The sequence below is a fragment of the Vulpes vulpes genome, chromosome 2, assembly GCF_048418805.1.
Source record: "Vulpes vulpes isolate BD-2025 chromosome 2, VulVul3, whole genome shotgun sequence".
Classification (NCBI taxonomy): domain Eukaryota; kingdom Metazoa; phylum Chordata; class Mammalia; order Carnivora; family Canidae; genus Vulpes; species Vulpes vulpes.
Window position 1 is genome coordinate 101,571,515 of NC_132781.1, and position 25,736 is coordinate 101,597,250.

The window sequence follows — 25,736 nt, forward strand, 5'->3', positions numbered from 1 at the left end:
CCCTCCTTTGGCATCCCAAATACCAGTACCATCTCCTGTATCATGCCATAAATAAGTAGTTCTCAACTCCAGCTGCATATTAGAATGACTTGGTTATCTTTGTCAAATCCCAGTGCCCAGACCCTGTCCCAGAGCAGTTAAATCAGATCTCTTGGGATGAGACCCAGGCATCAAGGTCTTTTTAAGTTTCCCAGTCTGTTCCAATGCACAGCCAAGGCTGAGAATCACTGTCCTAAATGCTAACTTATGCTCAGTAAGAAAAATCATCTGTTTCCATTATTTCAATCATCCCCTTCATTCTAGTGATGCCCAAGCCCTCATCTCCCACTCCCCATCTTTTTTAACTCCTTGCCTCCATTTAAGACAGCTTCCAGAACTTTATCCAGAATTGAACTTGTCACCTTTCTCTCTTATACTCTTCTTCAGTGAGTAACATCTCTGTCCACCCACTTACTCAAGCCAAAAATGTCATGTTGCCTTTCATTTCTCATTACTGAAATCAAGAAAATTAGTGAGACTTATTCACATACCTACCTCCTCTATACTCCAGTAAAAATACTTGGTTTATAATTTTGCCTTTCTTACGAGGCTGCAAACTCCTTGAAGTCATTTTGTATCTTCAGAGCCTGATGTACAGCAAGTGCTCGATAAATATTTATTAAATTAATATCTATCTTGCTTTAATGCCTCACAGTGTTCACAGAATCCATCCTAACCAGAGCCTGAAACAAGTAAATTTTGTTTGTCTATTTGTTTAGACTTTCTGATAGGGATCTATTAGGATTATCTCCTTTATAGGACTGGCTGCATCTTCACATATTTCCCATCTGATGAATTAGCAGCTTGTGTTGGTAGATCTCTGTGTTTCTTCTCTTTGGGGGGTTGAAGTTAGAACCTACTTTTTTTGGAACTAGCCTTTAAAACAATGTCCATATATTTCAATAATTATTTGCTTTTCACTTCTTTTAGGGTATTATAGTTTACAGTCCACTTTGATAGCTTTGAATTTTATCCATGATCCTAATGCTCTTAATGCTTTTTGCCCTTGGGCTTGCTACAAATGAAACTATTCTGGAAGGCTCTTTTAAATATCCTTGAGAGGCTTTCAAGACAAAAAACTCAAAATTGCCCACAACAAATTAAACTTTCAACTGGAATCCAGGATTATACAAAGTAGTTTGAGGAATTAAGGCCATTCATAATCCTTTCAAGCGCCTTCCTAAGGTAACTACCCCAAGAATCCTTGCTTCATAATCTTACAGACCACTGAGTGATCAGATCGATGAATATGTGATCCACTGGATATGGAATTAGTCAGTGATTCTTTTGATATTAACATGTGGGTGCACATGTTTTGTTTTGTTTTCTCACTCTGTCACTTCTGTATGAATGCAAAAATTGTAACTCAGAAATGCTACCTATAGCTATGTATATTACCTATCACAGGTAGAGAATGCACTTATTCTGATTTCTATAAATGAGAAACAGCTATTAAGACAAATCATTAATTAAAGTCATGGTCACACTTTCCTTTTCATCATAGGTTTGACCTGAGAGCTCCTTGATTTAATAAAGCCATTATTGCTTATCAGTAGGACATACTATTATCAGTTTCACAGACGTTCAAGCAATCTGGGCAGTCAGAGCAAGAAACAACTCTCTGGCAACACCTTCACAAAAGAAACAATTTCTGGTTCTATTTAAACCAACAGACATTATCTTTACAGACAGTCCTACAACATTGGAATATACATAAAGGTTTGCTGAAAGGCTTTCCTTATTTTGCTCAAGTTCAGTTGACATGTAATATATAGGGGGACACTCCAGCAAAGTTGGTTATGAAGGTATTTTAAATATTGTTTTCCCATTACTTTCTTTTTGTGTGTGTGTTAATAGCATAATTTGAGAGAACCTGAGCCAGGTGTGCAAGGCCGGCTCTATGCTGTTTTTTTTTCTTAGAACCTTTTTCCACCCAGCGTGGAGCCCAAAGCAGGGCTTGAATTCACAGCACCAAGATTAATACCTGAGCTGAAGAGTCAGACACTTAACCAGCTGAGCCACCCAGGCTCCCCCAACCCATTAAAACAATAATCAGTAGACTATAGTAAAACATTTTTAGTGAAGGAGTTTATGGTACTGATTTAATCCATAGTTTGCTGGGTGGATAGTGTTAAATAATACATAGCTCCTGAAATTTTTCTGGAGTTTGATGTTTCATAATATGTGAAGCTTCCATACTTTTCCAACATTAGAAGAAACATTATATATATATATATATATATATTATATATATATAATTATTTATATATTATATATATTTTTTATATATATATATTTTATATATATATATTTTATATATATTATATATATATTTATATATATTAATTATATATATATATAAATTTTAACAAAATTTTAAAGAGACAATTTATACCTGAAAACAGTAGTCTGAAAATTAAATAAAAATCAAGGTCCCCACCCTTACAAATAAGGGTATAGTTATAATCTTGTAAAATTCAAGATTCAAACTCTTCTAAACGAGTTACAATTTAGGCATTTATAATTTTCTGTCAGTTTTATTAATTCATTTGCCAGCCTCCTCTATTACATTTGCATTAGCATTATTTTTTTAATGATTTTATTTATTTATTCATGAGAGATACAGAGAGAGGCAGAGATATAGGCAGAGGGGCAGGACTCAATAGGGACTCATAGGCGAGACTCAATCCAAGGACCCGGGGATCATGACCTGAGCCAAAGTTAGTTGCTCAACCACTGAGCTACCCAGGCACTCCACATTAGCATTGTTTTGATGCACACTATTTGCTCCCATATCTCTCAAAAAACTTTAGGTTAGCAGCTTAAAGGGTAGCAGACAAGTAACCACATTCCTGATAAGGGAGACATCTTTTTACAATAGCCTCCACACTGAATCTCCACACTGACTGTGTAGCCAAGATTTTGCTTTTATTTGGTTGTTTTTGTTTGTTTTCTAGCTTTCTTCCAAGTGAGAGAGAGCACAACAGTAATCAAAGTGTGATAGAAAGCTTGACATTCTCTTCACGTTAGACTCATGCTGATGCTGTAGTGGTGGGTTTTGTCCTTTCTTTTAATTACACTATGGTGTAATCATTGTGGTGTAGAACATACAGAGGAAATGAGCCCCACTTTCTGGAAGTTTGTTTCACATCAAGGGGAATGAACAACCAGCCATTGATGAGTCACCAATGGGCATGAGTTTGAGTTGGAAAAAATGCCATTATTCTTTAGGACCATTATGCACCCAGCACATAAATATCCAACAAAGTGTTATTCTAGAATTCTGAAGATTCACTCTACTTGTTTACACTCCTACTCATATCTAGGATGAGTTTTTTTACCCATTACCCCAGCATATCTTTCTGACTATTAACTGAACTAAAGTTCCTTTTAAAGTGAGTGAGCTATTAATATTTGTTCTGTACAGGCATAAGCTGTTACATATATCACTTATATATCCACCCATGGGTCTAGAATTAAAAGTTAGAAGTCATTTTATAAGCAGGAAACCATTTACAGCACATAATGCAAACAATAACTGCAATTATGGCTCGGGCTTTTCTTGCAGAAAGTGATGTGTATGACTTTCATCTCCAGCTGTTCATATCCTAAAGTTTGAGGCTTTTCAGATTTTGAATATGGGCTCCAACTCATAATTTGTGGCAATTTCAAAGACCAAAAATTCATTCATTATACAGTATCTATAATTTCAACTTTTTTTTACATTACAAAGTAAAAGAATTAGTCGTCTGATAAAAAAAAATGTAGGTAATTCAAAATAGACCCTTTATAAATGACTTTAAATTGTTTTGCTTGCAAAGTGTGAATTTTTATTTCATATCCAAATTTCTTCCCTATTAAACAAACCATTGTGTACAGTGGTGGTAGCATTTGTCTTATTTTAGCTCTCCAAGTGATAAATAGCATTTTATAGGCATTTTCTTTAAGTATTAAAACAGCCATGCATTTAAGAAACCCTTGATACAGCAAAGGGTGACTGGGTGGCTCAGTCAGCTAGTCTTTGACTTCAGCTCAGGTCATGATCTCGGGACTGTGGGATCCAGCCATGAGTCAGGCTCCACACTCAGTAGGGAGTCTTCTTGTCCCTTGTCCTCTCCCTGTGCCCCTTACCTCTCTTGTGCTCTCTTTCTCTCAAATAAATAAAGCTAAAAAAAAGGAAGAAAAGAAGAAACTCTTGATACAACAAATCTTGCTTTTTAAATAAATGCTCATCCAAGTTTTGGGTTACTGTTTGAGATCATGTACAAGTGTTCCTTAAACTTCTTGCATACTAAGTGAGTATGGAAGTTGATATCCAGGTGATTGGATGTGCGTAGAGCATACCTACAGCATCTCCCATGTGGTCCTCTCCTGCTGGCTCTATGCCGGCAGCGTCCTATGCTCCCATGTTCCCATCATCCCTTGCCCTACACCTGTGCTACACACAATGTGTTTCTCTTTTATAAGTGAAGTTGAGTCAGTACCTTTAATGTGATGTGGGGATTTGTGGTACTTACTTTGATAATTTGGTATAGTTTTAAGACATTTTAAAAAAATATTTTCATTATGATATAAAGTAATTTTAAAGAAATACATAACAGTGAGCATAGATCCATTCAATTACTATAGTTTTCCTCATGTCAGGTTAGAGCATACTTTTGACAAGATGAAATAAAAAATTGGGGGGGTAAAAAATGTGACAGTGGGGGATAAATAGTTTAAGGTGAAAGAAATCTTGGTATATAAAAAAACTACATTTCTGAATTCCTGATTGAAATTCCTCCTTATCCTAAGCCAATACCTGTCACCTGTCAGTAGAATATAAATTTATAAGATCTTTTTGGCTTTTGAAAAGTTTTCAAGAATGGGTATCATACACGAAAAGTGACTAGATTAAAATGTTCATCTTAACATACTTTTTTCACTATAAGAAAAATACTCAACTCACCCTGAGTAGCGATAGCACCCTAAATCCTAGATTTTCAACCTTCAAAATGTTTTTCCTAGAATGAAGATGATTAGAATGAGTAACTTCTCAATGGTTTCTTTCCACTGTAGGCAGTTTCTGTAAATGTGTACACTCATATGAGCAGTTGGTGAGTCGGAATTCTTTTGCTAAAAGGCAGGCATCAGGGAATAAATGTGTTTATGTGGCTTCGTTCCCCTGCACATGTTCTGTCAACAGAATGTTTATGCATTCACTCATTAAGTTTCACAACACATTCAGGCAATTGGGGCATTTTGAAATCTTTCAGATAGAAGAAACCTAAGTAGAACATCTATATGTCATAGATAAAAGTGACGCCTTGGGACTTGCTCAAAGGCTGATGAAACAAACCAGGACCAGAATCTGCATCTTCTGGTATGTATCATAGGTTCTTCTCACAAAACAAATAAACAAAGTTGAGAAGAACCAGGGACCTAACAAAATAACCTCTCATGCAGAAGAAAAAGGTGCTCTGTTGATTTGAAAGAAAGGAAATAAGAAGAAAGGGAGGAAGGAAGGAAAAGAGAAATAGAGATAGAGACAGGCTTTCACATGGAAGGCCAAAGGGTATCCACATAAAGTGGGGAAGAAGGAAACAAGTGGGGAGAGCATTAGCACTGGAGCAGGCAGCGGTGATAGCAGAGCCTGGGGTGCTGGAGAAGGCAGAAACCACCTAAAAAGAAGGATGTAGAACTACAGATGGAACAGTTGAAAAAGAAATAGAGTACCAGCAAAGAGATCCTAGAATGTAACATCAGAGTTAGAAAAGCAGAGAGACTATGCTCTGCCCTCAAGGACAGGGACTCTTCCTTTTTGTCTTTATTTCTACCTTTTCTAGGCTCACCTTCTTCTAAACATACACACAACAGGTAGTCCACAAATGTTTGAGGAATGTCTGCATATGGTATCTTCTACAGTGGTATATCCAGAGTGCCATAAACCCAGGGGAATTCCTAATACCATCTCTTGATATAAATCCTATATCAAATGCACTGTTCTTCTAAAAATAGAAGAGATACTACTTTATAACTTCCAAACAGCAAACACAAGCACATAAATGTTGAGAATCATCTATACCAGCTATTAAAATATTTCTAGACTCTAAAATACCTGAAACTATGGAGCAGTGTCAAGTGATAGACTTACCTATATGAGAGAGAGAGATAGGACTTCATTTCAGAGGCAGAGGTTTAGTGAAAGACTCCATTGCACCCTGTCACTCTGTATGCCCACCTTTTATCTTTTTTTTTTTTTTTTATGATGGTCACAGAGAGGGGGGGGGGGCAGAGACATAGGCAGAGGGAGAAGCAGGCTCCATGCACCGGGAGCCTGATGTGGGATTCGATCCCGGGCCTCCAGGATCGCGCCCTAGGCCAAAGGCAAGCGCTAAACTGCTGCACCACCCAGGGATCCCCTGCCCACCTTTTATAAAAGAAAAATGTCATTTGAGCCAAATACCTTGATTGAAACCTTGGTGATTCAGGAAAATCTTTTTGAAGCTTCATACTTAGATAAAACTATCAGATAGTAGTAGAAAATACTCTCCCACGGTATAATAATGAGGTGGTGTTTTGGGGGATTAGGTAGGAACTGACTTTTACATGGTGATTCAGTCTGCCTGTTTTCACAAATATGTGGGAATTAAACAATGTATTCCTGGACTACCAGTGGGTCAAATGGAATTGGAAAGAAAGATCAAAGACTATCTTGATGGACACCGAGGCTCCTTCCACAGTTTTTTTTTTTTTTAAGATTTTATTTATTTATTTATTCATGAGAGACACACAGACAGAGAGAGGCAGAGGGAGAAGCAGGCTCCATGCAGGAGCCTGATGTGGGACTAGATCCCGGATCTCCAGGATCAGGCCCTGGGCTGAAGGCGGCGCTAAACCACTGAGCCACCTGGGCTGCCCCACAGTTTGGCTATTGTGGACATTGCTGCTATAAACATCGGGGTGCAGGTGTCCCGGCATTTCATTGCATCTGAAAGATGCATGGATAAAGAAGATGTGGTTTATGTATACAATGGAATATTACTCAGACATTAGAAATGACAAATACCCACTATTTGCTTCAACGTGGATGGAACTCAAGGGTATTATGCTGAGTGAAATAAGTCAATCGGAGAAGGACAAACATATGTTCTCATTTATTTGTGGAATATAAATAATAGTGAATGGGAATAGAAGGGAAGGGAGAAGAAATGGGTAGAAAATATCAGAAAGGGAGACAGAACATAAAGACTCCTAACTCTGGGAAACGAACTAGGGGTGGTGGAAGGGGAGGAGGGCGGGGGGTGGTGTGAATGGGTGATGGGCACTGAGGGGGGCACTTGACGGGATGAGCACTGGGTGTTATTCTGTATGTTGGCAAATTGAACACCAATAAAAAATAAATTTATTATTTAAAAAAAAGAAACTATGAGAAAAATACAAAATGAAAAAAAAAGACTATCTTGAGACAAATGGAAATGAAAACACCCCATGCCAAAACTCAAGGGATGCAGCAAAGGCAGTTCTAAGTGGGATGTTTGTAACAAAAAACACATACATTAAGGAAAAGAAAAAGAAAGGTCTCAAACAAATTTAGCTTTATACCTCAATGAACTAGAAGAAGAAACAAACTAAGCCCAACATTAGAAGGAAAGAAATAAAGATCAGAGCAGACATAAATGAAATGGAGACTAAAAAGACAATAGAAAAGAACAGTCAAGCCAGGATCTGTGGTTTTTTAAAAAATAAATAAAATTGAAACTTCAGCTAGACTAACCAAGAAAAAAAGAGAGAAAACTGACGTAATTCTGATCTCTGGCTTCCTGAATCTTCAGCAACGTCACAACTGGTGGTGATGTGATGCTATCTCTGAGCCCAAGAAGAAGTTATGTTTATTATTATCTGTTTCAGAGTGATAACACTCCTCATAGTAGCTGGCAGGCATTGTGTAACGTGTACTAACCAGAGATCTGCTTTATTTCCCCTCCAAACTGTCCTTTTAAGTAGTTGAAGATCTAATCAAAGAAATGCAAATACAGCAATACGCTATCATTTTCTCCTATTGAAAATATCAGAAAAAGTTGTTTAATGAGAATATTCAATGCTGGTGAGGATGCAGTGAGCTAGGAGTGTGTATGCAGTGCTGATTAGGAAGCACATTGCTGCAAGAATTTAAAAAAAAAATCTATCTAGAAATGATCATCAGAGCCTATGAAACGTTTCCAAGTTGACAAGCTAATCTGTCCTAAAGATAATCCAAAATACAGAAAAACTTGGTGCACAAAGATGTACATCAGAGCACTATTTAAAGTAATAAAGAGGGGGCACCAGTCTCATTCAGCTGGTGGAGCATGCAACTCTTCATCATGAGTTCAAGCCCCATGTTGGGTGTAGATATTACTTAAAAAAATAAAAAAAGAAATAAAATAGTTAAAGAAGGAATCTAAAATGTCCCCAGGTAATAGAATGGAATATAAAGCTACAGGATATAATCTCAGGTAGCCATTCAAATAATGTTCATGAAAAAAATACATATATATTTTTAAGATTTTATTTATTTATTCATGAGAGACAGAGAGAGCAGTAGAGACACAGGCAGAGGGAGAAGCAGGCTCCATGCAGGGAACCCGATGTGGGACTCGATCCCAGGACTCCAGGATCACACCCTGAGCCGAAGGCAGACACTCGACCGCTGAGCCACCCAGGCGTCCTGAAAATATTTTCATTACATGTTCTCCATTCCATTTTGTCAAAGGGAATAAAGTAAAAATTGAATAAATAGTATGATTTTATATGAGCATCTATTACATTTATAATCAGAAGCTCAGGATTATGCATGTGCACATGATTTATAGTTTTCACCACAGTCTTCCTCTCACTAGAAAGAGCTTTTCAAAATGATTGTTAACAAAAGGAATCCAGAAAGCTCATGTATTTGTTTGTTGGGGCTGCCATAAGGTATCACAGACTGCAGAGCTTCAAACTGCCTCCTGGACTCACAGATAGCTGCCTTTCTCCCTGTGACCTTATATGGCTTTTACTCTATGCAGTCACTTCCCTGGGGTCTCTTCCTCTTCTTATAAAAAAAAGACCCATCCTGTGGAATTCCAGCCTTGCGCTTATGGCCTCATTTGGCCTTAATTACCTCTCTAATGGCCCTATCTCCAAATGTCATCACACTGGATATAAGGGCTTCAACGTATAAGCTTGGGTTGGGGTGGGGGTGGGGGACACAGTTCAGTCCTTAACACGCAATCATTTATTTAACCTGCTCAGGTCTCCCTAGATAGAGGTAAGTAATAGGTGAGTAAAAGTGCTTGTCCTCTTGGAGTTCCCATTCTAACAAGAGAGGGAGACTAATCCAGTAAAAATGCTAGAAATGCTGTGAAAGAATTTAAAACATGGTGGGAGGGATAGAGCATGACCAACTGAGGAAGGGGGTTGCTGAATTAGTCTGGGCCATGGGGGAAGGTGTCTCTGAGAAGGTGAGAGTCCAGCCTCTGTTGTGTGACAGATTGTGCCAACGGGTCAAAGGTAACATTCCCCGCCACCACCCTTCAAAGCCATGAGGAAGCTTGCAGCCTCTTGGCCTAGGACAACCACTCTTCCCAGCTGCTGTGTGAGGCTGAGGACACAATGCTGTCATGAAGACTCTCTCCTGTGGTGAGACTTTCCCTTGTGTTTAGGCCAGAGCTCTGGATGGGGCGCACCTTCATGGGCTTTCTTGCTACTCTGTCCCTTTTTACAGCTAACACTGAAAACCCAATGAAAAATAAGCAAGAGCTTGACTCAGGCATGAAGCTTCCCAACATTTAAGTCTTCTGATTTCCCTCCCTCCTTGATTTATACTTGGATAATTAATCATCTGCCCTTCTCAGAAGGGAACTCAGGCCATCTGAACAGGGCAGCGATTATATATGCTGAACAGCCCTCTATGGCAGTTAATAACTCCACTTATCTTCTGCTTTAAATATATTTTTAACATACAGGGCATAGCAGAGGACTTTCTTAAGAGTTATACAAGCTTCGTTTCTCCACTTAGGCTTAAAAACAAAGTATTTTGAGGTCATAACTGCTATAAAAGTACATAATCTGTTGTTTTAGGCAGTCTCATTTTACTAGAAGGGCTTTATAAATCGTGAGTAATAGCATGTTCTCTCCATCGGTTTGCCTGGAGTACATAATCCTAACAAGTATCTTCAAGGGGAGCCCATTGTTTTGCTAGTTACTCATCTCTGCTCTGTCTGACCTGCCACAAAAGGGTTCTGTGGATTCTGACACAGGCAAATAGAAATGACAAATGCATTGATTTAGATCTTAACCTTGCGTGCTTTCTATACAAAACATACAAAACCTCTTCTGAACTTTGCAGTTGTCACTTAAGCTGTAATACGCTGTCAGCCTGATGTGTCTACTAGTAAAGTGATTCTGGGTCTGTATATTGCTCCCAAGGTAACCTTCAAATGCAAACGCTATGAAACTTCCAGACATTGTTTCCAATTTTATGTACCGGATAAACTAAATGACCTTCAGGTGATCTACCTTTTAGCCTAATGGGCACTGCCAAGTTTTTACGTATTAGTTTTTTGTTTTAAAAATGTACATTTATTTTTACTAGTGACACCCTTGAAATGACATTTCAGTTTCATAAGATTCCAAAATACTGATTAAAAGTTTTGACCCCACCTGCCATTTGCTAACTTCCTCCATGCAGTTGCCAGAAATAAGTTCTCTTCCTCTGAAGTCCTTATATTACATTGTACATACTGTTTATCTAACCTGTGTTACCTTGCATTTTGAATATTCATTTACTAACCTTATCACTCAAGTTAGATCTTAAATCCACTGAGGACAGGGAGTTCTATTAAACATCTCTTTAAAAATAATAATAAAATAAACATCTCTTTATCACCCATCACAGTGCTTTATTATAAGATGTTTAATGAAAATACTTAATGAATTAAAGAATATATTAAAATAATAATGAAGTGGCTCAGTCAGTTAGATGTCCAACTCTTGGTCTCAGCTCAGGTCTTGGTCTATGGGTTGTGAGTTTGGACCCACCTTGGGCTCCGTGCTGGGCATGGAGCCTACTTTAAGAAAAATTTTTTTAAGTTAAAATAATAATGAGGGGATCCCTGGGTGGCGCAGCGGTTTGGCGCCTGCCTTTGGCCCAGGGCGCGATCCTGGAGACCCGGGATCGAGTCCCACATCGGGCTCCCGGTGCATGGAGCCTGCTTCTCCCTCTGCCTGTGTCTCTGCCTCTCTCTCTCTCTCTCTCTCTCTCTCTCTCTGTGACTATCATAAATAAATAATAAAAAATATATATATAAAAAATAAATAAATAAAATAAAATAATAATGAAAATAGCCTGTCATTTTAAATTTGTGAGTGGTGCAGGATATTCTCTCCGAGTCCAGAGTTATTTCATACACTTCCCGGTGATAGCTACTTTATTACCCGAGAACCAGTTAGCACCCTGCATGAAAGCATCACTACAAGTCATTGTCCAGGTGTCATGCATGTCCACTTCTAGACTGCAGCACTGGGGTGGGGGCACAGTGTGAAGGCAGTCCTAGAAACGGAGCAACGTGATGCTTAGTGCCCCTTTGGTGAAATAGATCAGTAGCATCTGTTTTGTTGGCACCACAATCTTACACTAATTGTTATTCATTGTTTTGGTTTTGTGCAACTTCTAGTATACCCAATGGCAACTGATTATTAATGTACCAGATAGATTTACTTTGTTAGATGGAGATCGTTTCTTCCCCGTGGTAGATGAGACAGTGGGAGATTATAGAGTAAAAAAAATCCCAAAGAATTATATATGCTAGTTAAGAGGCAGAACCTCGATATGAACCTTTGTGTTCTTGGCTCTAAATCCACTGATTGTTCCTATGACCTACAACTGTTCGCCCTACTGACAACATAAATGTTATCGTGACTGAGAAGTTAACGTTCTTGAGAGATCCATTTCTGAGACTAGATCAAAAGCTTAAATTGGGGGAACTGTAACTCTGAGCTATACCTAATTGATATTCTGTAAATTCTGGAGCATAACTCTATTACTGCTCATTATCAACATATTCTCTTGTATTTTGAAAGCCTAAGATGTCTATCATTCTGGTAGAGACACTAGAAACTTTTTATGATTACCCTGAATTGGCGCTGACTTTAATGAACTGGCAGTTTTGGGGAAAGAAAAATAAAATGATACCCTCAGCTTAAGGTCAATGTCATAGGAAGCAATTTCTTATAATATGTGGAAAATAGAGTTTGGGATAATTACTGTCAAATTACATATCATTCACAAAATTTTTAGTGAATTTTTTCTATGTCTCATGCCCTGTTATAGAATGAATACCTAAATGAAAATGTTAATGCCAGAGTGATTGAATATGAAGATAACCGGCCCCTCCTAGATCTGTTCCTCCAGAAACCAATGGGTCTGCTATCCCTACTGGATGAAGAAAGCCGATTTCCCAAGGCTACTGACCAGACTCTTATAGGTGAGTTTTATTTTTTATTTTTATTTTTTTAATTTTTTATTTTTTTGTAGGTGAGTTTTAAATCAGTATGTCTGCGTAGTTTTGTGCTACCGTCATGTAATGCTCTCAATGACTTAAAAAGAATTTTTTTTTTATTATCTGGGAGAAAACAGCTATCACAAAGCCTGCATATGTAACTTTAAAGAAGAGGCTTTGGGTCTAATATCTGGACTAGCAAATGTTTATAATAGGATGAAGTATTTAGTGATGAATTAAACAAGTTTGGATATTGGACTTTTCCTTACATTATGGTAGAGCCTCATTCATAGGATCTTATAAGTAACCTTAGAAATTATCCAGAACTACCCCACCCCTAATAAAAGTGATTACCCAGCCCCAAATTAGAAATTGGAGGGCAGGGCAAAAGGCCAGCTCTAGAATTTGAAAAGAGATAGCTAATGGGGAGGAAATAAATTCATCTAGTCACTTGTCTAATAGAGGCAAATAGCCTCCAATACCTTAATAGTCTTTAAATTACAGTACATTAATAAATATTCACAATACTCTTGAGTCATCAAAGAAAGCATAAACATATTCATTTTTTTCTATTTGAGAAGGCAAAGATACATATGCTGCATTTAAAAGATTATCATTGAGGGATGCCTAGGTGGCTCAGCAGCTGAGTGTCTGCCTTTGACTCAGGGTGTGATCCCGGGATCCAAGATCAATTCCTGCATTGGGCTCCTTGCAGGGAGCCTGTTTCTCTTTCTGCCTATGTCTCTGCCTCTTTCTCTGTGTCTTTCATGAATAAACAAATAAAATATTTTTAAAAATTAAAATTAAATAAAAGATTATCATCTAAAATAGTTAAAAATGTCTTATTCCTTAAAGAATAAAACTTTAGCTTGTTCAGGTAAAAAAAATAAAAACAAAAAACCCATTTTTTTTAATGTAGAAATACCATATTCTGTGATGGTAAGAGACATTGATTATGTATAATAAATATTTGCAGAAAATTTGGATTCACATTTTCTCTCATTTACTTTGGGTGATGGAGTCTGTTTCTTACCATTAAGTCTGTGATGTTGCTTCCTGCTGACTCACTCACTGGCTTATTCTCTCTTCTAATTGGATAACACTAATAAAAAACAAAATAAGCCCAAAGTTCTGGGGAAAATTGTCACATAGCAATCACTTGATTTTGAAGTTAAATGTCCCTTCAAGGACATGGAGGAAAAAGTACTCTGAAAGTTATAGGACTGTAACTGCCTTAGTGACCCTCCATTCTTCCTATGTAATCACTAATAACTTAGTGCTCCTCTGATAGAAAGGAGAACCAGAATACCAGATTTCTAGGCTCATGGCTCCATATCAGACTGGGTTTCACAAGTCTCTCTGATCAGTTAATCTCAGGTAGTTTCCTGACTCAGTAACAGCGGTTCACAAAATGTGGTCCCGAGACCAGAAACAGCCATTACCTGAGAATGTGCTAGAAATGTGACTTCTCGAATTCCCCCAGTGCCCAGACCTACTAAGGCAGAAGCTCTGTGTTAAAATAGGCCCTCTAGGGGGTTCTGTTGCTTGAGGTTAAGAACTGCTACTCTAGGAAAACCTGAGTAGCTCCGTGGTTGAGCATCTGCCTTCAGCTTAGGTCGTGATCCCAGGGTCCTGGGATCGAGTTCTGCTTTGGGCTCCCTGCAGGCAGCCTGCTTCTCCCTCTGCCTGTGTCTCTGCCTCTCTCTGTCTTTCATGAATAAATAAATAAGATCTTTTTTTAAAAAAAAAGAACAGCTCCAAATCATAATGGAATGGTTAAATTGATAATCTTTAGTTTTGTCTCACCATTTATGTTCCAAATCTGCATTTATTAGCTATGTAAAATTGTTTTTTCACTGCACATTGTCCATTTTATGGTGAAAGAGATGATTCTGTCAATCAATACCTTCTGAGGATCTCCTACATGGCTGATATTGGAGTTCAATTTTTTTTCTGTAGAAAAATTTGAAGGTAACCTGAAATCACAGTACTTCTGGAGACCCAAAAGAATGGAACTAAGTTTTGGGATTCACCATTATGCAGGAAAGGTAAGGACTTTGAAGAATTATGACTGAGTTTCTCTTAGTCTTTCCTCAAATAATAATGGTAAACATGAAAATTATGGCCCAAAATATTTAGATGGTTATAATGAGATAGCCATCTGTGTCTGTCCCAATCTGGCCCTGACTCTGTTCTCCAGCTTCCTGTATTCTCTCTGACCCAGTGCCATCCACTCCCACTCCAGGGCATCTACCTCTAGCACTTATCCTGAAAAGGTTAAAAAAAAAAAATCGTCCTCCTATTTTGACAAACACAATGTTACAGCTTTTCTAGAGGAATTTTTGTTAAGAGCCTAAGGAAAAACAAAGAAAAGAAAGAGACAAGCCTCAATGCATCTGTCTTTCTGATCCTAAGATCTGGCTTTGGGTGAGATTGGCTGGCAATAGGAACCTACTTTTTCCTTCTTTTAGTGATAGCTAGGAACCTTTTATATAAACTGCCTTTTTCAGACTAGAGTTTCTTCTCTCTCTACGGCAGCATTTGTCTCTCCTCCCATTCAACAGAAGAAAGTGACAGATTAGGGGTGTGGATGGATAATGGAGCTAGCCTAGGTGTGGTTGACTAATGGACTATTCAGCAGTTGGATGCCTTGATAGATGCATATTCCCAAACCGGAGCAAACCTCAGATATGTTGTCCTAAACCAGAGGATGCTCTGTTTCCCATCTGCACAGACTAACAAGTCATTCCTTCACCATGATGTAAATATTGGAGGACCAAGAAGATGTAAAATCAAGAAAGTGCAGAGACTGAGAAATACATGAACAGAATAAAATAACACAGAACCGGGAAGATTTAGGTCTACTAGGACTTCAATATTCCACAGACTTTGTCACTAAAAAAAAAAATCTAATTTGAATATTATTGTTATAGCCTCTCCCATAATGTTAAGCATATGATTTTTTCAAATAAGCCTTTTTAAAAACATCCATTAAGAATTTCCTATAATCATTTTATACAGTTGTTTTTAACAGCTATATTAGTCTGCTTGGGCTGCCATAAGAAAAATACCACAGGATGGATGGCTTAAATAAAGCACAGACATTTATTTACTGGAGGCTAGAAGTATAAGATTAGGGTGCCTGCAAGGTCACTGTCTGGTGAGACCTCTCTCCCTGGCTTACAGATGGATGCATTCTTGTACTGTTCTCATGTGTCCTTTTCTCTAGGTACATAAGGTGGGGAAAGAGATCTCTGGTGTGCCTTTCTCTTGTTACAAGGATGCCAGTCCTATGGGATTTGGGTCCCACCCTTAGGACCACATTTAACCTTAATTACCTCCTTGAAGATCCTATCCAAATACAGTCACATTTAGGGTCAGGAATTCAACATATTAATTTTGGAGAGACACAATTCGGTCCATCCTTAACAACAACCATATTATATTAGATCATCCTATAGAAATCTTTGGGTTACAATTAATCTTTAGAAAGCCTTAAAGTTATTTAGAAGTGCCAGAAACATGAATACTCTAAGTACCCATAGTGTACTTAGACCGTACTACTACTGGGGATCCCTGGGTGGCTCAGAGGTTTGGTGCCTGCCTTCAGCCCAGGGCGTGATCCTGGAGGCCCAGGATCAAGTCCTACATCGGGCTCCCTGCGTGGGGCCTGCTTCTCCCTTTGCCTGTGTCTCTGACTCTCTCTCTCTCCTTGTGTCTCTCATGAATAAATAAATAAAATCTTAAAAAAAAAAAAAAAAAGACCATACTACTACTGAGACAAAAAGTCTATAATGGCCAATTCACTTTGTGTGAATCAATTATCACAGAAATGAGAATGCCTTGGTGGCCTTAGGGTGCTTTCTTTATGCCACCTTTGACCCTCCAAGCATAGAAAGGAAACATACCAAACTTCATAATAAATAAGAGGAATCAAACCTCTTTTATGATTTCAAACCAAATAAAATCGGCAAGACAAATTTTTCTCTGACAAAAAATATTGCAAACCTGGAGAAATTTGCTCTTCCAACCAAGTTGTTAGGGACTGCCTTTATAAACTTTTGTATACCTCTCACTCAGCACAGAAGTTTTCAGTAAATACCTATTGATGATTCTGCTACTGCTGCTACTGATGGTGATGATGACAATGGGGATGACATTGATCGTGATACTGAAACATACTTTATCAACAGGTCCTCTATAACGCAACTGGGTTCTTAGCTAAAAATAGAGACACTCTTCCAACTGATATTGTGCTGCTTTTGAGGTCATCAGAAAACAGTGTAATTCGGCAACTAGTCAGTCTCCCTCTGACAAAAACAGGTAAGCTAAGGCAATATCCTTTAATCGAGAAATCTCCTCAGGTCCAATTCAGTAGTTTCTGATTGTGGTTTTCATGAGTATAATCCTCATTTTTTTTTTATATTGGCTTGTTTTCAGCTCACTAAATATGCATTTTTAATACATTCTGCCCAAATTGTCTGCAGAACATGTAAAAATGAATATAAACAAACTAGGTTTTCATTAAAGAAGTGTTCGAAGAACTAGCCAGAAAATATGGTGATAATTTAGCTACTCACCAGAAGAATATGCTTAGATCTGACAAGTTCAGAATGACCTCTGTTTCGGGACTGGGCAGCTTTTGGGTGGTACTTTAAGGTTCTATAGGTTTAGTGAGCTCTGCCTTATTGATTGGAAACTTACATGTCTTTGCTCCAGCCAACCCTATACTTTTTTGCATTTGCTTTTAAGTAGAAAAATAATGTAGTTTGGGCTGTTTTTCTTTATTGGAGTTTGTTTTATTATTTTGCATTTCTTTTTTACAGTTTTATTGAGACATAACTAACATACAGTAAATAGCACATGTTTAGATAGTAAAACATGATGAGTTTTTGACATGCATAAAGATCTGTAAAACTATTACCACATTCAGTGGTGAGTATACTCATCACTTCCAGATGATATTTCCTCATGACTTTAATCTTTCCCACCATTCCTTCCAACCCCCCTCCAGTTGTTCTAGGTCCATTTGTTGAAAGGATTGTTCTTTTCCCTATTGTATTACCTGGGCACCCTGTTGAAAAATCAGGACTTTTGTATTGTGTGTACTGATATTTGTCTATCTTTTCACCAGTACTATACTTCTTGATTACTATAGCTTTATTTTTTTTTAAAAAAAAATTGAAATCAAGAATTATAAGCTATACAACTTTGTTCTTTTTCAGAGTTGTTGAGGCAATTATAATTCCTTTGCTTTTCCATATAAATTTTAGAATAAGCTTGTTAATTTCTACCAAAAATCCTGTTGGGACTTTGACTGGGATACACTGAACCTATAGGTTAATTTTGGAAGAATTGATATCTTCACAATATTGAGTCTTCCTGTCAGGGAGCCCAATAATAGCTCTCCATTTATTTAAGTCTTCCTTAATTTCTCTCAGCAATATTTTGTAGTTTTCAGTGTGTGAGTCTTCTATATCTTTAGTTAAATTATCTGCTAGTATATCACATTTTATGCTATAATAAATGGTAATTTTAAATAAAACTCTATTTGTTGCTAGGATATAGAAATCCAGTTGGTTTTTTGTGGATTGATCTTTTGCCCTGCAGTGTTGCTAAGCTCATTTATTAGACTAGCTTTTTTTTTTTTTATAAATTCCATAGGATTTTCTATACAGATGATCATGTCATCTGTGAAAAAAGAGTTTGCCCTTTCTTCTCTATTCTACTTTTTATGTCTTCGTCTTGCCTGGTTGCACTGGCCAGAATCACCAATGCAATATTGAATACAAGTGGTAAGAATGAACATTCTTGCTTTATTCCTGATCTTGGAGAGAAAGTATTCAGTTTTTCCCCAGTAAAAATGATATTACCTATAGGTTTTTCATCGATGTCCTTTCTCAGGAGGAGGAAGTTCTTTTTATTCCTAGTTTTCTGGGTATTTATCAGATATGCATATTTGAATTTTGTCAGATGCTTTTTCTACATCTATTGAGATAATCATTCATTTATTTTTTTAATCTGTAAATATGAGTTACACTGATTGATTTTTGAATGTTATGCCAACTTCTTATTCCTGGGGAAAACCTGACACGGTCATGATGCATTGGAGTTTTATGTATTGCTAGATTAAATTTGCTAACATTTTGTTAAGAATTTTTGCATCTATGTCCATGAGGGTATTGGGCTATAGTTTTCTTATAATTTTTTTCTAATTTTGGGATCAGAGTAATACTGGCTGATAAAATGATTTGAAAAGTATTGCTTCCTCAATTTTCGGGAAAAGTGGAGTATTATTTCTTTCTAAATTCCTTTGTAGAATTCACCAGTGAAGCCATCTGGAACAGAAAGGTTTTTTTTTGTGAAAAGGTTTTGAACTACAAATTCAATCGATTTCTTTAACAAATAGAAGGATATTTAAATTATCTAATTTTTTGAATGAGCTTTAGTAGGTTGTATCTTTTAAGAAATTTGTTTGTTTCACCTATGTAGTGAGATTTATTAACAAAAAGTTGATTACAGTATTCCCTTATTATCCTTTAATATCTATAAATCTTGAAGTTTTATCAGCTCTCTCATTCCTGATCAAGTTTTATCAGCTCTCTCTCATTCCTGATCTGAATCTTTTGTGTCCTCTTTCACTTTATTCTTGATTGATTTTCTTTCTAGAGGTTTGTCAATATTATTGATCTTCTCAAAGAACCAGCACATAGTTTATAGTTTAACTGATTCTCTGCGTTGGTTTTGCTATTTTGATTTTTTTTCCTTTTTTTTCCCTTTCATTTCCCTCCCTTTCCTTTCCTTTTCTTTTCCTTCTTTCTTTCTTTTTGGATTTTTCATTTTTGTTTCCTTTCTTCTGTTTACTTTGGGTTTTATTTTGTCTTCATTTTCTAATTTCTAAGGTGAGACCTTAGGTACTTGGTGTAGGAAAACATTTCTTTTCTAATATAAGTACTTATATGGATTATTTATAAGTATTATATTTTAATTCTAGAAATATTGGGATTTTCCATATCTTTATGTTGTGGCCTTTAATTCCATAGTGCTCAGAAAGCATATTTTGTATGATTTAATCAATTTAAATTTACTGAGACATGTTTTATGGCCCAGAATATGGTATATCTTGTTTGATGTTTAATTTATACTTAAAAATAATGTGTAAAAAAAAATAATGTGTATTCCACTGTGTTGGGTGGAGAGTGATATAAATGTCAATTGGGTCAACATGGTTGATAGTATTGATCAAATCTTCTATATCCTTACTGGTTTTTTCTCTCCTGGTTCTTACTGAGAGAGAAATTTTGAAATATCTGATTATAATTGTCAATTTACCTGTTTTGTCTTTCATTTCTATAATTTTTTACTTCATGTATTTTTAAGATCTATTGGACACATAAACATATAGAATGATTATATCTTCTTGATGACTAGACCCCTTTATTATTATTAAATGATGCTTTTTATCCTTGGTAATATTCTTTGCTCTGAAACCTACTTTGCCTGATAATATAAAGACTCCCAACTTTCTTATGCTAAGTGGTTAGTAATATATCATTTTTAATACTTTCAACTTATTTTTATGTTTGTATTTAAAGTGGGGTTTTTTTGTAGATAGCATGTAGTGGGCTTGCTTTTCTAAATTCTGAACCATTTATATTTAATATGATTATTGATATGGTTGAGTTTGACTGACTCGACTATTTGATGTCTTTTATCTTGGTTACATCTGTTATTTTCCCTAGTCTTCACATGGGTTCCCCTCATTTCAGCATAAAACCTCTTTAGACAGGGGATCCCTTGGTGTATCAGAGGTTTAGTTCCTGCCTTTGGCCCAGGGCGCGATCCTGGAGTCCCGGGATTGAGTCCCACGTCGGGCTCCCGGCATGGAGCCTGCTTCTCCCTCCTCCTGTGTCTCTGCCTCTCTCTCTCTCTCTCTCTCTCTCTCTCTCTCTCTCTTTCTCTCTCTCTATCATAAATAAATAAATCTTAAAAAAAAAAAAAACCTCTAGACAGAAAGCTGGAGTAATCATAGGGCTCACCTCATTTGTTTCCCTTCATTTAGGGATCAGTGCCCTGTACTGCTTGATGCACAGCGTATAAAAACTGTTATATCTAGACAAATACTGATTAATTCTTCATAATAAGGTACTTAGGGCAAATACATAGAGACAGAAACAGAATGTGGTTGCCAGGGGCTGGTGGTGGGAGGAATGGAGAGCTAGTATTTAATGGGTATGAAGTTTTAGTTTTACAAGATGAAAAAAGTTATGGACATGGATGGTAGTGATGATTGCATTACATCATGAATGTTTTTAATGCTAATAACCTGTGCATCTAATATCATGTTTCTACCCAGTTGAGCATCTGCCCTTGGCTTATAAAAATATGCAACCAGGCTCTCAACACTATGTTCTGTTTCCTATCAGCACCATGTCTCACTGGCCAGGGAGAAGAGAACTTCACAATCAAAGATGTGATAGTGACTCTGAATCTCAAAGATATCAGAGGCATTTGGGTTCTGTATTCACCTAGATAATGCAAACATAATAATAATGATGACAGCAATAATAATATAGAAATATGTTTAGAAATTGCAAAAAAGTACTGAGTACTTTTACTTACTCCTAATAGCAACACTCTGAGGAGGAATACTTTTACAGATGAGTCATTGAGTCTTGAAAATGTTTAGCAGCTTTCCCAGTGTTACCCCTATGGGAAGACTTAGAAATAGGCTTGAAAGTTTGGGTTTTTCAATCCTGTATTATGCTGTCTCCAAGATTCTAAGATAACCATAGCCCTTTGCATGTATAACTTTAAATACGAAATACAGCTCAGCCATTATTAGGGGGAAATGTAGCACAGTTCCTTACAGCTCACATCTCTACCTTGGTTTATTACAGGTTTGTTTAGGTCAACTATAAAGGCAAAGTGGATATATTTTCTGAAATAAGATCTATGCTAATTTTAGTTCCTGTTTCTATGCGTTGATGAATTTTTAAAAGGCTTTCATTTATTTTGTTGTTAAATAGTTGATTAATGTATAATTTTGTTACATTGAAATTATTAATCCCTCAGTAAATTTCCTCTAGCTGCTTAGTTTTTAGAGAAACTTAAATTTTTAGCTCTTATTTGACTAATATTAAGTAATGGTATTTATTAAGTAATGGGTCTATTCTAATTAATGTGCTACTAGTCCTTTGTATATTTATTATGCTTCCAAGCAACCTCCAAGTCTATAGTAATTTTGGTAATTTTTCCTAAAACTTTCCCTTAAATAAAAAACAAAAAACAAATGGAAGTCCACAGCTGCCCCTCTGAAGTTTATGTTTACTATCTCTGTCCACTCTGCTGTCTGCAGTAAGTTTCACATTTGAAGAGTGAACAGTCAGTGTGCAGCCCAGTGTAAAAGCACACACATCCATTGCAGCACTTTTCCTGGGAACAAGGGAAGGGGGAAGACAGCAGAGCAGAGGCACTGCCAGCCACAACCCAGGCAGGGTCCCATGCACATCATTACCCCGAGCCAGCCTTTTGCCACCACAAAGAATGTGAAGGATTTGTCAAAACATGTAGCCTTAAAAAAAAACAAACAAACAAACAAAAAACCATGTAGCCATGAGGCGCCTAGGAGGCTCAGCTGGTGGTGCCCAACTCTTGATTTGGGCTTGGGTCACTTTTTCTCAGGGTTGTGAGATTGAGCCCTGCCTCAGGCTCCTTGCAGGGCATGAAGCCTGCTTAAGATTCTATCTCCCTCTCCCACTGCACCCAACCCTGGCATGCATGCACATGTTCTCGCTCTCTCTCTCTCACTCTAAAAAACAAATAAAAAGTATGTAGCCTTTACTTCTCACCTAAAAGAATGAGAGGGAAAATAAATAATCTTTCTGAAGTGATACCAAATTCTGGAGATATATTTAAACATTACTGTTGAGATGATGAACTCTTGGATTGTGGGTTGATTGTTTATCATGCTTGGTGAGGGGTGGAACAGGAGAGAAGGTGAAACTAACATTTCTGGGTGCCCAGCATGTGCCAGACATAGTGTCACATGTCATCAAAATTCTGTAAGGCAGACAGCATTATCCCCTTGATGTGGTTTCAAAACGCAGCTCAGAGACTAAGTAAATGATCCATGGGCAACACAATTTAAGTACCACAGCTGGTATTCAAATCCAGGTCTGTCTGGCTTCTGCGGCCATAATTTTTCACTACACTAGAATATTTTTATACCTTAGTTGTGTGCATTTAAGTAGCCCTAGCGGGATCCCTGGGTAACTCAGTGGTTTAGTGCCTGCCTTTGGCCCAGTGTGTGATCCTGGAGACCCAGGATCAAGTCCCATATCAGGCTCCCAGCATGGAGCCTGCTTCCCCCTTTGCCTGTGTCTCTGCCTCTGTGTGTGTGTGTGTGTGTGTGTGTCTTTCATGAATGAATAAATAAATAAAATCTTAAAAAAAAGAATAAGTAACCCTAGCACCAGGCGCACTTATTTCTGAATGTTAGATTGAACACATCCATTGCTCTCAACCATTCTTGGTTTTCTTATAACCACTTCATATGAATTAATAATCCCTATGATTTTTAAGGCATTGTAAAGCTTACCTTTGCATTAAAGAAAATCTCAGATGTCATTTAACACATACACACATGAAACAAATTGTTCCATTTATCAGAATCACGCCATATCTTGTGGCAATTAAAGGAAACCTAACACTTACCTGTACTTTTTCTAATCTCCAAGCTGGATTTTTTTTTCTGAAATTAAAATTTGTTACAAATTTTTATGTAATATTATTTTATCCCTAAATTTCTCATACATACTAAACCAAGGATGAATACTGTGGGATCAATAATTTTTTTTTAATACTTAAGTAAATGAAGAAAGTCTTCTAGTCATTAAGGATTCTAAAATGTATATTAATTTCATCCCCATTCCTACAGGTAACCTGCCACATTCTAAAACTAAAAATATAATAAATTATCAAATGAGGATTTCAGAAAAATCAATCAACTTGACAAAGGTAAGAAAATGCATTTTGCATGACAGTGAATCTAAGAATCTAACCTTTACAATGGCAGTGTTGACTGTGCTCTTAAAAGTAAACCACATTTTAGGTTTTCTTTCTTTGATCTTTATTTTCTGCTTAACTAGTTATGTTCGTATTACTGCTAGCCACTAAAGTAATCAGGCATTTGTGATACATTCCTAACTCTTCCTTTTTAGCTCATTTTAATGTTGCACTAAAACCAACTAAAAATATATTAGCTAAGTTCTGAGATATTCACATTCCTTAAAAGACCAATGAAAATTCCAATGAGGCTGACAAAACAATTACCCTAAGTAAAAATTTTAACATTTTGTTATTTTATGTATTTGAATGTATAGACCATGATAACTTGAAGGAAATTCTATGTGCTCCTTGGAGATCATAAAGTAGAGTAGATACTGAAGCATCACTGTCTTTCTTGGTCTTTATAGGATGAAACTGGAGAAGCCACACGTCGTGCCATAGAGACAACCAACATGAAGACACAAACAGTTGCATCATATTTTAGAGTAAGATATTAAATTATGATGTGTTATGCTTAGGAATCTCATTATTTCTTTAATTTTAGAGTCGGGGAGGGGAAGAGCAAGATGAAAAGAGAGAAGGACTCCTGGGTGGCTTAGTTGAGCATCTGCCCTTGGCTCAGGTCATGATCCAGGGTCCTGGGATTGAGTTCTGTAACAGGCTCCTCATAGGGAGCCTGCTTCTCCCTCTGTCTATGTCTCTGCCTCTCTCTCTGTATCTCTCATGAATAAACAAATAAAATCTTCAAAAAAAAAAAAAAAGATGAAGAGAGAGAATCCTCCGCAGACTCCATGCCAGCACAGAGCCTGACTTAGGGGTCAATCTCACAACCCATGAGATCATAACCTGGGCCAAAATCAAGTCAGAGGCTTACCTGACTGAGCCACCCAGGCACCCCAGGAAGGTTATTAATTTTGAGAGTACAGATCAAAAGCTAGTAATAAATATCAGAGTACTATTAGCAAAAGTTAATTCTTATCATATTCCATTTATTATTTGTTAAATACAGACTATAGTAGAGAGTACTGCCAAAAACCTAAGGATTGGTTTGCTTTGATATTTTACCTATAAAATTATTGCATACTAAGTCAGTCTTAATGGAAGTTTACACCTTGGTTAAAATTTGTCCAAAGAACCAAACGCATTTCCACTGGAACAAAACCTGACAGGTTTTTTAATTCAGTGCTGTGATAACTACCTATCACTTCTCCATCCCACTCCTAAATAATCTTAGGGTGGACAGATGGGCTAAATCTGAGCATCCACGTCTATTCCATATCCCCCTGCACATAGACAAGATGAAAACCTCAAGAGAAAAATAGAACTGGTATAAGCATGGGGCAAGAAGAACGGATGCCAGGGAAATATAGTAACATACCAAGAAAGTCAATCACTGTGTCCTTAGCATGGGGTCAGGTGACCTTTCTTACTTTTCTTCTTTGGACAATATGGGAGAAAAGGCAGAAAGGAAGTACTTTATTTCCTCTTTGCTCTGAAGAACTCTAGATAACCCTGCCTTTGTTATTGGTGTCTGTTCTTATTTATCTCTTCTGATAAAATCATATTGAGGTGCCTGGGTGCTCAGTCAGTTAAGCATCTGCCTTTGGCTCAGGTCATGATCTCAGAGTCCTGGAATCAAGCCCCACATTGGACTTCCTGCTTGGCAGGGAGTCTGCTTCTCCCTCCTTCTCTCCCCTTCTCCACTACTCATGCTCTCCCTCACTCTCTCTCAAATGAGTAAATAAAATCTTTTTTTTAATTGAAATTTTTAAAATTTTAATTAAATAATGTGAATGCAATGAATATAGAGAAAATACCAACTAAAAATTGGAAATTATTAATAGTATCATTTAAGGTGGGAAAAACGGAGGAAATTAGGCTAAATTTACTATATGTATTCAGTAAGTAAATCCAGTTTTCTAACAGAATCATGAAATACTTTTAAAAATAGCTGAATGGTTTTTTTTTTAATATTTTTCAAGTCCTAAGCTCATAGCAGACAGTGTGTGCTTAATCATCTTTGAGTAGCACCTAGTACATTAAGATATGCTTAGTATCTCTCACATTTGCTGCTGATACATTCACCTTACACCAGGACCACAGCAGAGCTGAATTACCAAGCAT

The 25,736-nt window shown here is 37.0% G+C and overlaps 1 protein-coding gene and 1 long non-coding RNA gene across 6 annotated transcripts in view; one reads left to right on the forward strand and one right to left on the reverse strand.

Annotated features, from left to right (window-relative positions):
* The window catches only part of MYO3A (myosin IIIA), a 372,796-nt gene that overhangs the window by 286,162 nt on the left and 60,898 nt on the right, over window positions 1-25,736 (forward strand). For all 5 annotated transcript variants that reach the window (XM_072742032.1, XM_026013647.2, XM_072742058.1 and 2 more), the window contains 5 exons: window positions 12,374-12,527; window positions 14,502-14,590; window positions 16,736-16,865; window positions 23,482-23,561; window positions 24,020-24,097. In XM_072742032.1, the coding sequence (XP_072598133.1) occupies window positions 12,374-12,527; window positions 14,502-14,590; window positions 16,736-16,865; window positions 23,482-23,561; window positions 24,020-24,097 (531 nt within the window). The remainder of the gene's footprint in view (window positions 1-12,373; window positions 12,528-14,501; window positions 14,591-16,735; window positions 16,866-23,481; window positions 23,562-24,019; window positions 24,098-25,736) is intronic.
* LOC112931123 (uncharacterized) overlaps window positions 1-25,736 on the reverse strand; it is a 73,188-nt gene that overhangs the window by 45,842 nt on the left and 1,610 nt on the right. The gene's annotated exons all lie outside the window — the stretch shown is intronic.